The 11154-nt window shown below is 36.5% G+C and overlaps 4 protein-coding genes across 4 annotated transcripts; 2 read left to right on the forward strand and 2 right to left on the reverse strand.

The window, feature by feature from the left end:
- Positions 1–42: 42 nt before the first annotated feature.
- Positions 43–1488, reverse strand: LOC109602934 (GPI transamidase component PIG-S). Its single transcript, XM_049966848.1, has 3 exons — positions 1334–1488; positions 295–1282; positions 43–235 (listed from the first exon to the last, which is right to left on the reverse strand). Exons 1-3 carry the CDS (start codon positions 1395–1397, stop codon positions 124–126), a joined length of 1164 nt encoding a protein of 387 aa, XP_049822805.1. The 5' UTR covers positions 1398–1488; the 3' UTR covers positions 43–123.
- A 227-nt stretch (positions 1489–1715) lies between these two features.
- Positions 1716–2773, reverse strand: LOC109602937 (mitotic spindle assembly checkpoint protein MAD2A). The gene is made up of 3 exons (XM_020019380.2): positions 2452–2773; positions 2249–2395; positions 1716–2189 (listed from the first exon to the last, which is right to left on the reverse strand). Exons 1-3 carry the CDS (start codon positions 2525–2527, stop codon positions 1795–1797), a joined length of 618 nt encoding a protein of 205 aa, XP_019874939.1. The 5' UTR covers positions 2528–2773; the 3' UTR covers positions 1716–1794.
- Positions 2774–4033: 1260 nt separating this feature from the next.
- LOC109602939 (heat shock protein 83) lies at positions 4034–7131 on the forward strand. The gene is made up of 2 exons (XM_020019383.2): positions 4034–4191; positions 4752–7131. Exon 2 carries the CDS (start codon positions 4752–4754, stop codon positions 6897–6899), a length of 2148 nt encoding a protein of 715 aa, XP_019874942.1. The 5' UTR covers positions 4034–4191; the 3' UTR covers positions 6900–7131.
- A 534-nt stretch (positions 7132–7665) lies between these two features.
- On the forward strand, positions 7666–10728 carry LOC109602935 (transmembrane 9 superfamily member 4). Its single transcript, XM_020019376.2, has 8 exons — positions 7666–7821; positions 7877–8262; positions 8321–8476; positions 8532–8812; positions 8864–9067; positions 9520–9937; positions 9998–10181; positions 10242–10728. Exons 1-8 carry the CDS (start codon positions 7813–7815, stop codon positions 10479–10481), a joined length of 1878 nt encoding a protein of 625 aa, XP_019874935.2. The 5' UTR covers positions 7666–7812; the 3' UTR covers positions 10482–10728.
- The last annotated feature ends 426 nt before the right edge of the window (positions 10729–11154 follow it).

Genomic DNA, 11154 nt, shown 5'->3' on the forward strand with positions numbered 1-11154 from the left:
AATTTGAAATGAATAAGAATTTTTGGAATAATTGGACAAATATAGAGCATTATAATTTTTTATTCACTGATTTTTTAATGTTTTAATACACAATACATTAAATATAGGAATTGACTTATAATATTAATCAGTCTTGATTTTTGTCTTTGAATTTTTCATATATTTCCTGACAGCAATCAAAGACATCAAAACTGGTATCATCACTGGCAAAAATAATGGAATGTAAACTGCATACCTAAAATTAATATAAAAATAATATTAATCAATACTATTAACTTTAATAATTGAGCTTACTTTTGGTCATCAGGGAAATATAGCAAAGCCAACAATGATGGGTCACTAAATGCCTGCTCAGACTTCTCAAAAGCAATCTTGGCATATTTCAAAGCCTCATCAATCTCGTTTTCTTTCAAATGCTGCTCTGCTATATCAGCTTTTTCCACAGCAACGTTTATTTTCTGTGCCACATCATCACTGATTACTATACTGCTGATTTCTGACAAAAGTTGTGCAAGGGATCTTAATGTGCGTCTTGTAGAATCCAGCAGGTCCTCAGCCTTAGTCTGTTTCAAAGCCAGTATGTTTTGTCTAGAGGTGCCATTAATGTGGAACAGCATCTGAAGCTGGGTAGCAAAAGTGGCTGTAATTTTCTCCAGATCTGGCTTGAAAACATGCTTCTCACAAGATTGCTTGTCACTATTAATTATGTAAAGTCCTCCCCATCTTGGGCTCAGCATTGCATTAGTCTCCAGTTTTTCATTGTTTTCATTGTAGATATACAGTGGTCTGCGGCACTGTGGGAAGTATAAAACTAAATTCAGGCAAGGTCTTGGTGAAAGATGTGACCATAATTTCTTCTCTAGTGGGCTTATAATGTGCGGCAATTGATTTTCTTGAATAGCAAAGTGATCATACATTTTCCTTGGAATTGCTCCCAATTCCACCATGTAAAGCCATTGTGATTTCACTGTAAAGTCGGCAATAGAAGACAATTTACTCAAAAATGGTGTTAAATGATGTTCTATGTCCTGTCCCTTCAAATCTATTTTTAGTGATGATGGTTCTGGGTTCACTATGGTAATTAATACATCATATTCAAGACTCAGGGGTATATTATATTCTTTGCTGATTTTGTTTCTGTACTGGGCCTTGTACATGTCTTCTAAAGGTAACTCAGCTCTGTACACCCTTGTGGTATACCACCATATGGGTAATCCTAGGACTACTAATATTATAAAATAAGATAAAACGCTGTATATCCGAAAAATCGACTCTGGATCATCTGAAAATGTATTTTTTTAATAAATTTTTAAGTGTGAGAAAGTTTACATACCGTTTTCAGGTTTTTTGGTCTCGTTCTTCTTTGGTAAATCTTTTTTATTTTCCTCGTTGGACATTTTGAGTTAAAATATTTATCTAACGTAATTTAATTAGTATTTATCATTCTACTAATAACCGATTTATAGGTTATATTTATATTTCATTTTTATTTCCGGTAAGTTGGTTGCACTGTACATTTAGGTGGTGGTCCTAAAATTTCAAATATAACTGAAACATTTAAATATAAATTATTTAAAGATAACAATATATTCAATACATAGGTTTAAATTATACTCATGAGTAAAGTTTATTTCTTTGTAAGTTCTTTTTAATTTTGAATATTAATATATTTTGTATAAAGAAAATGCCAAGACGTAAAGAAAATTAACTGCACATATATAAAAATTGTGTTTTATTCTGTAAAGAAATATAATAATAAAACAATTCATTAAAAGGTAATACTACATACATATATCAGTCTTCATTCTTATAAGTAACGATAGTTTCCAATTTGTGAATATCAGTTGAAAAAGACTTCATTTTGACACATTGAGCATTTTTGATATGAGCTGGCTGAGCGTCCGCCCATTCACTCGGCATCTTTACATCACTTTTTGTATAGATCTGTATGTCGAAGCTGCACAAACAGTCCAAAAGTGGCAGATACGAAACCGACGACGTGATTTGCTTCATGACGTCGCGTATTTCCTTTTGGATCTGCTTCAGTTCCTTCTGCGAGGTCTGCGCGTGGCCCTGGGACACGTCGCCCTCGTATTCCACCTGGAAGTCCCAGCGCTCCAACACTTCGAGCGTGTGCACGTTGGTGATTATTAAGGCTACCTTGTTGACGATGCGCTCCACCAGCCAATCTGTTGGTTGTTGAAACAATATAATATAATAGATTTCAGTCTAGAAAGTGGACATTTACCTTTTAGTTGTGTGAGGGTTACTTCTAAAAAGTTTTTTATCTTTTCGTCGGTTGACATGAGGATGGTGAGGCCGTAGTTCTCCTGCGAACGGAACGTTTCGGGTGGGTACAGGCCCCTTTGGTATAAAATTGAGTTGATTCCATACTCTGCAATTTGACAAATTCAAAATTCTAACCTACAATTTACAAATTAACCGGCTTACTGAGATAATCGGCGACGATTTCGGCTGAACCCTTCAAAGTGATTGCGTTTTTTGCCCTCTGCACAGAACTGGTCATTTTATAACAGGGGAACTGGACTTAAAACTTAACTATTAAATTAATAAATATTTTGTGATTTGAATTTGCCGTTGGAGCCGTTGCTTTTGTCTGGGGTCTGTCAAATTTTTTGCCGGGCTATCGGAGCCTCATCTACTTAACAATAATGGTATTAACATGATTTACCAGAATTGATTTATCAAATATTTTTTTCATTTTATTATTCCTAAATACTACCATAAAATAAATTTCAGGGGCTGAATAAAAATGTCTATGTTTTAGGAATGGGAAGTTTATTGGCGGAGCTTGAACAATCATAATCTTATTTGAATTATGACAATTACATAAATGAAATCTATGGTGGTTACATATGCCTTTTTTTAATTGGTTTTTCTGTTTTATGTAAACTGAATTACTTTTTAAACGCAGTAATTCTATAAATACGTTGCCTGTAAAAATAAATGCTTTCTGTAAACAAGCTTTGTTGTGGTAAAAGAAATCTTCTAGAAACTGACAAGCTCAAGTTGTGAGAAAATTGATTTTTACCCAAAAGTGTGCCCTAATTGGGCAAATAATGAATGAAACCTTTGTTACTTTATTTAATAAAACACATGTGTGCGTTTTATTCTTGTTTAAACGTAGCTAATTATTTGTTTACGTTGATTATTGATAAAAGTCATCATGTTTTTCACCATTTTATCCTTTTGTTTGGTACAAAACTGGTCAAAATACAAAAGACAATATAAAGAGTATCAAGAACTACAAGTATTTTTAATTGTCACGTATTAAAACCCATATTTTGTCAATGCAACAGTCTGATTCATACAAAATGTGACTAATCAATTTGTTAATGCAGAAAATCCCACATTTTTTTTAAAGTACATTTTGAACATTCCAATGCTTAGTATGTCTTAGTTCTTGTAATTGTTTTGCTCTAAAAACTGTTTTTAAACGTTTTTTATCCGGCAAAATCATATAACCTACAAATAATGTTTAATGAATTTTGAGACTGTTCTTTATTAGAACAATTTGCACGACTTATTATAACTTATACTTACTTGTATTATTTAGAAGAAAACATTAAAAATATTTGGGATAAACAAACAATAATCTGGAAAAAGTGGTCACCACTTCCTCGTTTTATTTGTTGTAAAACGTGTACATAAACAAGTACAGAATCAATATGCATCATTTCTTTATACATTAGTTAATAAATTAATAAATAAAGATTTCAATTAGTTGGAACATAAATTTGTAGTAACAACCAAGTTTTTGTAATATTCAAAAGAATATTCTATAGCTTTCAGTCACTTTTCGCCGGGCCCATCTAAAAAATACTTAGTATTAACATAAAATGAACATATTTTACAATAATTATTATGGTAATATTCACTTCTATAATTTTCTAGAAAAATATTTTCAAATTGGCGCCGGAAAAACAGGAAACGCTTAACAGTCTGTCCTTGTCTAATTCGCGTTTCGCGGCTTCTACGAGCTTCGACGACTCTCCGGAAAGTTCTAGAACACAGCAGGCTATAAAAGGGACCGACAACCGACGATCGCCATCAGTACACAAACCGCAGTTGCTCAGACGACAGTGAACTTGTGCGGATCGTTATTCAAGCAATTTCCAGTGAATATTCTGGTTGACTTTCTTCTAACAAGACAAATTAAACGACAGAAAGGTGAGCTTTAATCGATTCATTCATTATTTCGTGTATTTGTACGGGATTTTCGGTAGTTTTGGTGGTTATCGGCGGACCACGTTTCGGCGGGCGGCTTTTCGAGGCGGTTTATGTAGTTTTCTCTGATAGTACGTTAATTTAGTTTGTGGATTTATATTTAATTCATTTATTGGGTCATTTTAATATTGATTTCTTATGTTTTGTTCTTGTAAATTTCGACAACGTGACAAAATGGCGTAACTTCATGTGAATCAGCATAATCATCAAATTTGCCAAGAAATTATCGATTTATATATTCATTTTACGTAATTCCTAGTCAAGAATAACTTATTTTAATTCGTAATTTAATTTGGGAATTACTGACTTCATTTTTTTATCACCATGGTTACCAAATTTGTTTATTACATTTTGATTTTATCAACAGAATCTGTCAATACATATATTGGACAGCAGTAATTTTGTATAATTCCATTTGATATTGAGCTACTTCTTTAATGTATTATATTCATAATTAATTCTTTTATAAAAATTGTACTGATTGATTTGATTTTATTTTCCAGATGCCTGAAGAAAACCAAGAAGTCGAGACCTTCGCCTTCCAGGCCGAAATTGCTCAGTTGATGAGTTTGATTATCAACACCTTCTACTCGAACAAGGAAATCTTCCTCCGTGAGTTGATCTCGAACTCATCAGATGCCCTGGATAAAATTCGTTACGAGTCCCTCACCAATCCGTCCCGTTTGGACAGCGGAAAGGATTTGCACATCAAGATCATCCCAAACAAAAATGATGGCACACTCACAATCATCGATACCGGTATCGGTATGACAAAGGCTGATTTGGTTAACAACCTGGGTACAATCGCCAAGTCCGGCACCAAGGCTTTCATGGAGGCCCTCCAGGCTGGTGCTGACATCAGTATGATTGGTCAGTTTGGTGTGGGTTTCTACTCCGCCTACTTGGTGGCCGATAAGGTTACCGTAGTCTCCAAGAACAACGATGACGAACAGTACATTTGGGAGTCTTCTGCTGGTGGTAGCTTCACTGTTCGTCTTGACCACGGCGAACCATTGGGTCGTGGTACCAAGATCGTCTTGCACATCAAGGAAGACCAAGCCGAATTCTTGGAGGAGCACAAGATCAAGGAAATCGTCAAGAAGCACTCCCAATTCATTGGCTACCCAATCAAACTTTTGGTAGAGAAGGAACGCGAGAAGGAGCTCAGCGACGACGAAGCTGAGGAAGAGAAAAAGGAGGAAGAAGGCGAAGACAAGGAGCCGAAAATCGAAGACGTTGGCGAGGATGAGGACGAAGACAAGAAGGACAAGAAGAAGAAGAAGAAGACCATCAAGGAAAAGTACACCGAAGATGAGGAGCTCAACAAGACCAAGCCAATCTGGACCAGAAATGCCGACGACATCACCCAGGAAGAATACGGCGAGTTCTACAAGTCCCTCACCAACGACTGGGAAGACCACTTGGCCGTCAAGCACTTCAGCGTTGAGGGACAACTCGAGTTCCGTGCTCTCCTCTTCGTGCCACGCCGCATTCCCTTCGATCTCTTCGAGAACAAGAAGCGCAAGAACAACATCAAGTTGTACGTGCGCCGTGTCTTCATCATGGACAACTGCGAGGAACTCATCCCTGAGTACCTCAACTTCATCAAGGGTGTTGTCGACTCTGAAGATTTGCCTTTGAACATCTCCCGTGAGATGCTGCAACAGAACAAGATCCTCAAAGTTATCCGCAAGAACTTGGTCAAGAAATGCTTGGACCTCTTTGAAGAATTGGCTGAAGACAAGGAAGGTTACAAGAAGTTCTACGAACAATTCTCCAAGAACTTGAAACTGGGTATCCACGAAGACTCCCAAAACAGAGCCAAATTGGCCGACCTCTTGAGATACCACACCTCAGCTTCCGGTGACGAAGCTTGCTCCCTCAAGGACTACGTCAGCAGGATGAAGGAGAACCAGAAGCACATCTACTACATCACCGGTGAAAGCAAGGACCAAGTGGCCAACTCTTCATTCGTTGAGCGTGTGAAGAAGCGTGGCTTCGAGGTCGTCTACATGACTGAACCCATTGACGAGTACGTCGTCCAACAAATGAAAGACTTCGAAGGCAAGACCTTGGTCTCCGTCACCAAAGAAGGCTTGGAACTCCCAGAAGACGAAGCTGAGAAGACCAAGCGCGAAGAAGACAAAGCCAAATTCCAAGGCCTTTGCACCGTCATGAAGAGCATTTTGGACAACAAAGTCGAGAAGGTTGTCGTCTCCAACCGTCTAGTCGAATCTCCATGCTGTATTGTCACCTCCCAATACGGTTGGACCGCCAACATGGAACGTATCATGAAGGCCCAAGCCCTCCGTGACACCTCCACCATGGGATACATGGCCGCCAAGAAGCACTTGGAAATCAACCCGGATCATTCCATCATCGAAAACCTGCGCGTCAAGGCTGACGCCGACAAGAACGACAAGGCTGTCAAGGACTTGGTCATCCTCTTGTTCGAGACCGCCCTGCTCAGCAGCGGCTTCACTTTGGATGAGCCACAAGTGCACGCTTCCAGGATTTACAGAATGATCAAGCTTGGTTTGGGCATCGACGAGGAAGAGACCATGCTCACCGAGGAGGTTTCATCTGGCGACGCCCCAGCTGCCGAAGCTGGCGACAGCGAAGACGCATCTCGCATGGAAGAAGTTGATTAAGTCGTTCGTCATCCCATGGACATGTGTTTTAAGATGTTCTCTCATTTCATTCCCTCTTTTTGTAAATATTTATTTACTCATTTTCTCTAAGAAGTATTATACTTTTTTATAGATCAACATTAACCACCTTTTGGCTAACGCGTCACTTAGTTTATTCGGCTGTGTAATGAATATCGTTTGACCAAAAATACGCAAGTGTACTGATTTTTTGTTAAATAAATAATTTAAATTATCCTGGGTTTTATTTCAATATTAATTAAGAAAAAACTGGCTTAAGAGAAATGTTGTTTGAGCACACTTCAAATATTAAGTTGAGATAACGTCAATGTTTTTTAACTTTGATCCTATTTGATTACTAAAAATAAAATACTTCTATTTTTAAATATGAAAATTCTAGATGTGCATAACCAATAAGATTAAATTCTCTGATATTTTTAGAAAATGCAGTCAGTAGTATTTATTAAAATTTTCAATAATAAGTTATCTTTTATCATATAATTTATTAAATATTGAATCAAATTGAAAATATTTAATATTTAAAGAGCACAATTTTATGTAAACAGGAAAATACATTTGAATCTTATTGGATTTCAGTTAATTTAAACAAATATGATTAAATTGTCTGAAAAATGGTATCGGAATATTTAAGTTTTTCACCGAAATCTGTATTTTGAAGGTACCAAATTGCAAAACAAAAAATAAAATGTTTGACCGACTGCACCACAAATGTAAATATTTTATTGGTGTTGGTAACACTTTGTTTGATGTTTATTGTTTGATGTTGGCAACAATACAAAATAAATCTTCGTGTCAAACCTTCGTAAAAAATGGATAATAATATAGTTTTGTAAAAGACAAACGCGGGTTTAATTTTATTTTTATTTATAGGATATAATTTCACAAATTGTTAATAATGTCTAAGGTACGTCACTTTATAGTGCACCGCAACAAAGCCTTAACCTTTTGTAATTTTCTAGTTAACATGCATATTATTTTTGTCATGCATAACATTAAGCTACCAATTCTACGTGCCGGGCATGGCCCCGACCGACTTCAAACTAAACGATCCCATTGAAGTAAAGGCTGTGAAGATGACAAGTATACACACCCAACTACCATATGAGTATTACTCCCTGCCATTCTGTTTACCCAAGGAAGGCGTAGCAGGCATACATTACAAATCAGAGAACTTGGGCGAAGTGCTGAGGGGCGACAGGATTGTCAACACGCGCTATGACGTTAGAATGGGACAAAACACCCCTTGTTCTTTGTTGTGCAACTCCAAAGTGGATCCAATACATTGGACAGTGTCTGAGTCACAAGTCGTCGCTGATAGGATTCAACATGAGTATTTTGTGCATTTGTAGGTGGTGTTTAATAAAAACAAACAAATGTGTCTTAGTGTGGTTTATTTGTTGTAGGCTTATTGATAATTTACCGGCAGCAACACCTTTAATCAATTCTGAACATGGGGATGTTCAGTATAATCATGGTTATCCACTTGGTATGTCTGTGGGGGAGAAAAACTACATCAACAATCACTTAAAATTCACTTTGCTATACCATAAACCTTCACCGTAAGACTGTATCACATCCATTAAGTAACTGACTGAATTCAAACATTATTTACAGGGATATTTATAGAGTAGTTGGCTTCCAAGTTGAGGCTAAGTCAGTGCACTTTGATGACATAAGATTTGGTGAAAACAATCAGTGTACAATACCAACTAATCACAAAGCTCAACTTGTGGACACCAGCAGTGGTACTAAATTACTTTTCACTTATGAGGTTGTCTGGAACAGTTCTAAAGTCAGCTGGGCCTCCAGATGGGACACTTATTTAGCCATGAATGATGTTAACATCCATTGGTACTCAATTATAAACTCTATTGTTGTAATCTTCTTCCTGTCAGGTAAAAACTTGATTATTTTCTAATTTTTATATCTAAAATATGTGTTTCAAGGTATTCTAACTATGATTATGGTTAGAACTCTTAGAAGGGACATTGCTAAGTACAATGCTGATGAGAATTTTGATGAGACAATAGAAGAAACTGGGTGGAAGTTGGTCCATGGTGATGTATTTAGGCCTCCAAGAAACTCTATATTGTTTGCTGCTCTTATTGGATCAGGCATACAAATATTCTTGATGGCACTCATCACTTTATGTAAGTATCAGGCATTTTTATGAGATACACATGTCAGAAAACTTTAACTTTAAACTTTATGTAATAATAATATTTATTAAAAAATATTTTATTTTACATTGCGTAACGTTTATCTATTTTATTATATCAATTTTATTTCAAGTAAACGTCAACAATTTGAATGATTCAAATAATTGTTTTTATATACAAACTCAAAATTTTCAATTGGATAAGGAATAAATATATTCTGGACTAACTTGAAAAGTATTATCATTATACAACAAAATAAATGAAATTAAAATATAAATAGAACAAAGGCTATATTAAACTATTGATATGTCTTTATCAGTTTAATTGTTTTAAAATTATTTTGAATGGAGGTCAAAGGAAATATATAATTTCAAGTTCAACTCGTCCAACAATTCCTTTGGACCTAGCTAAAACGAATATGTAATGTTTTTAAATATGTGCAGTCTTCGCGATGCTGGGGATGCTCTCGCCTGCGTCGAGGGGAGCCCTGACGACTGCCGCCATCACCTTCTACATGGTGCACGGCATCGTGGCCGGCTACAACTCGGCCCGCCTCTACAAAACCATGAAGGGTCGCGAGTGGAAAAGGGCGGCACTCTGGACTGCTGTCCTCTATCCGGGCGTCATCGCCAGCACGTGCTTCTTCCTCAACTTCTTCATCTGGGGCAAGCACAGCAGTGGGGCGGTGCCGTTTTCCACCATGATTTCCCTGCTGTTGATGTGGGTGTTCATTTCCCTGCCGCTGGTTTACCTGGGGTACTACTTCGGGTACAGGAAGCAGCCCTATCAGCATCCGGTCCGGACCAATCAGATACCCAGGCAGGTGCCTGAACAGCACTGGTACATGAATCCCTTATTGTGGTAAGTGTTGCTGTTGTACACATAAATGTACTTCACTAATTGAATTGAATTGAATTTTAGCACGTTGATGGCCGGAATCCTACCTTTCGGAGCGGTGTTCATCGAGCTGTTCTTCATCTTCACCGCCATTTGGGAAAACCAGTTCTACTACTTGTTTGGGTTCCTGTTCCTTGTTTTCATCATCCTAGTTATCTCTTGTTCACAAATCTCAATCGTCATGATCTATTTCCAACTTTGTGGGGAGGTACTAAGTTAAACCCAACAAACCTTCCTTCAATTTGGCTAATGATTTTATTGTTTTCAGGATTACCACTGGTGGTGGAGAAGTTTCGTGGTATCCGGCGGCTCCGCCCTCTACATCCTCGCCTATTCTTTCTACTACTTCGTCACTAAACTGGAGATTACCGAATTCATCCCCACGCTTCTGTACATGGGTTACACCGGTCTCATGGTGTTCACGTTCTGGCTCTTGACGGGAACGATTGGTTTCTTTGCGGCCTACGCTTTCGTCAGAAAAATCTACGCCGCCGTTAAAATTGATTAAATGTATTAAGAGCTAGTCAAATTATTTTCATAAATATCCTCGATTTAATTGAAAATGTCCTTTTATAAATTGCTGCTAATTACCATCACGCATTTTCTCTTAAATTAACGATATAATTAAGGAGGCGGTGAAAGAGTTCACATCCAAGGAGATTATTTGAGGTCGAATTTATTTTACAACGAACGAGTCGGCGATTTAAATGACTTATAATAATAAAATATATTATAATAAAAGCCAAATTAAGCTCTTTCAGACTTTTATTAATTGTACTTTTATTAAATCTACTAAATAAAAAGCTGCATTCGTTTTTCCAGCGAATTTGTTCAAATGTAGAAAGGTATCATTGAAGTATCACACTTCTCTTATCTTCAACATATCTGAATACTATATTTTAATTCAGCTCTAATTTTGTTTTTGTTTCTACATTTGGTGTTACTGATATTTTTTATTGTAACTGTGAGTTGCAGAATTGTGTTTGTTGAACACAATCAACTTAATTAATTAATGTCTGTGAATATTTTCAAGTTAGTGATTAGTTAGTCATTATTATAAGTTGATTTTAATAGTATAAATATGAAATTTAATTCACACCTAAGGATTATATCCATTGAAAACATTATTTGTGTTAACTTTTGTGAATAATCCAATTTTTTATTATTTTTATATTTATTAC

The sequence above is a fragment of the Aethina tumida genome, chromosome 4 (genome assembly GCF_024364675.1).
Source record: "Aethina tumida isolate Nest 87 chromosome 4, icAetTumi1.1, whole genome shotgun sequence".
In the NCBI taxonomy this organism is placed as follows: domain Eukaryota; kingdom Metazoa; phylum Arthropoda; class Insecta; order Coleoptera; family Nitidulidae; genus Aethina; species Aethina tumida.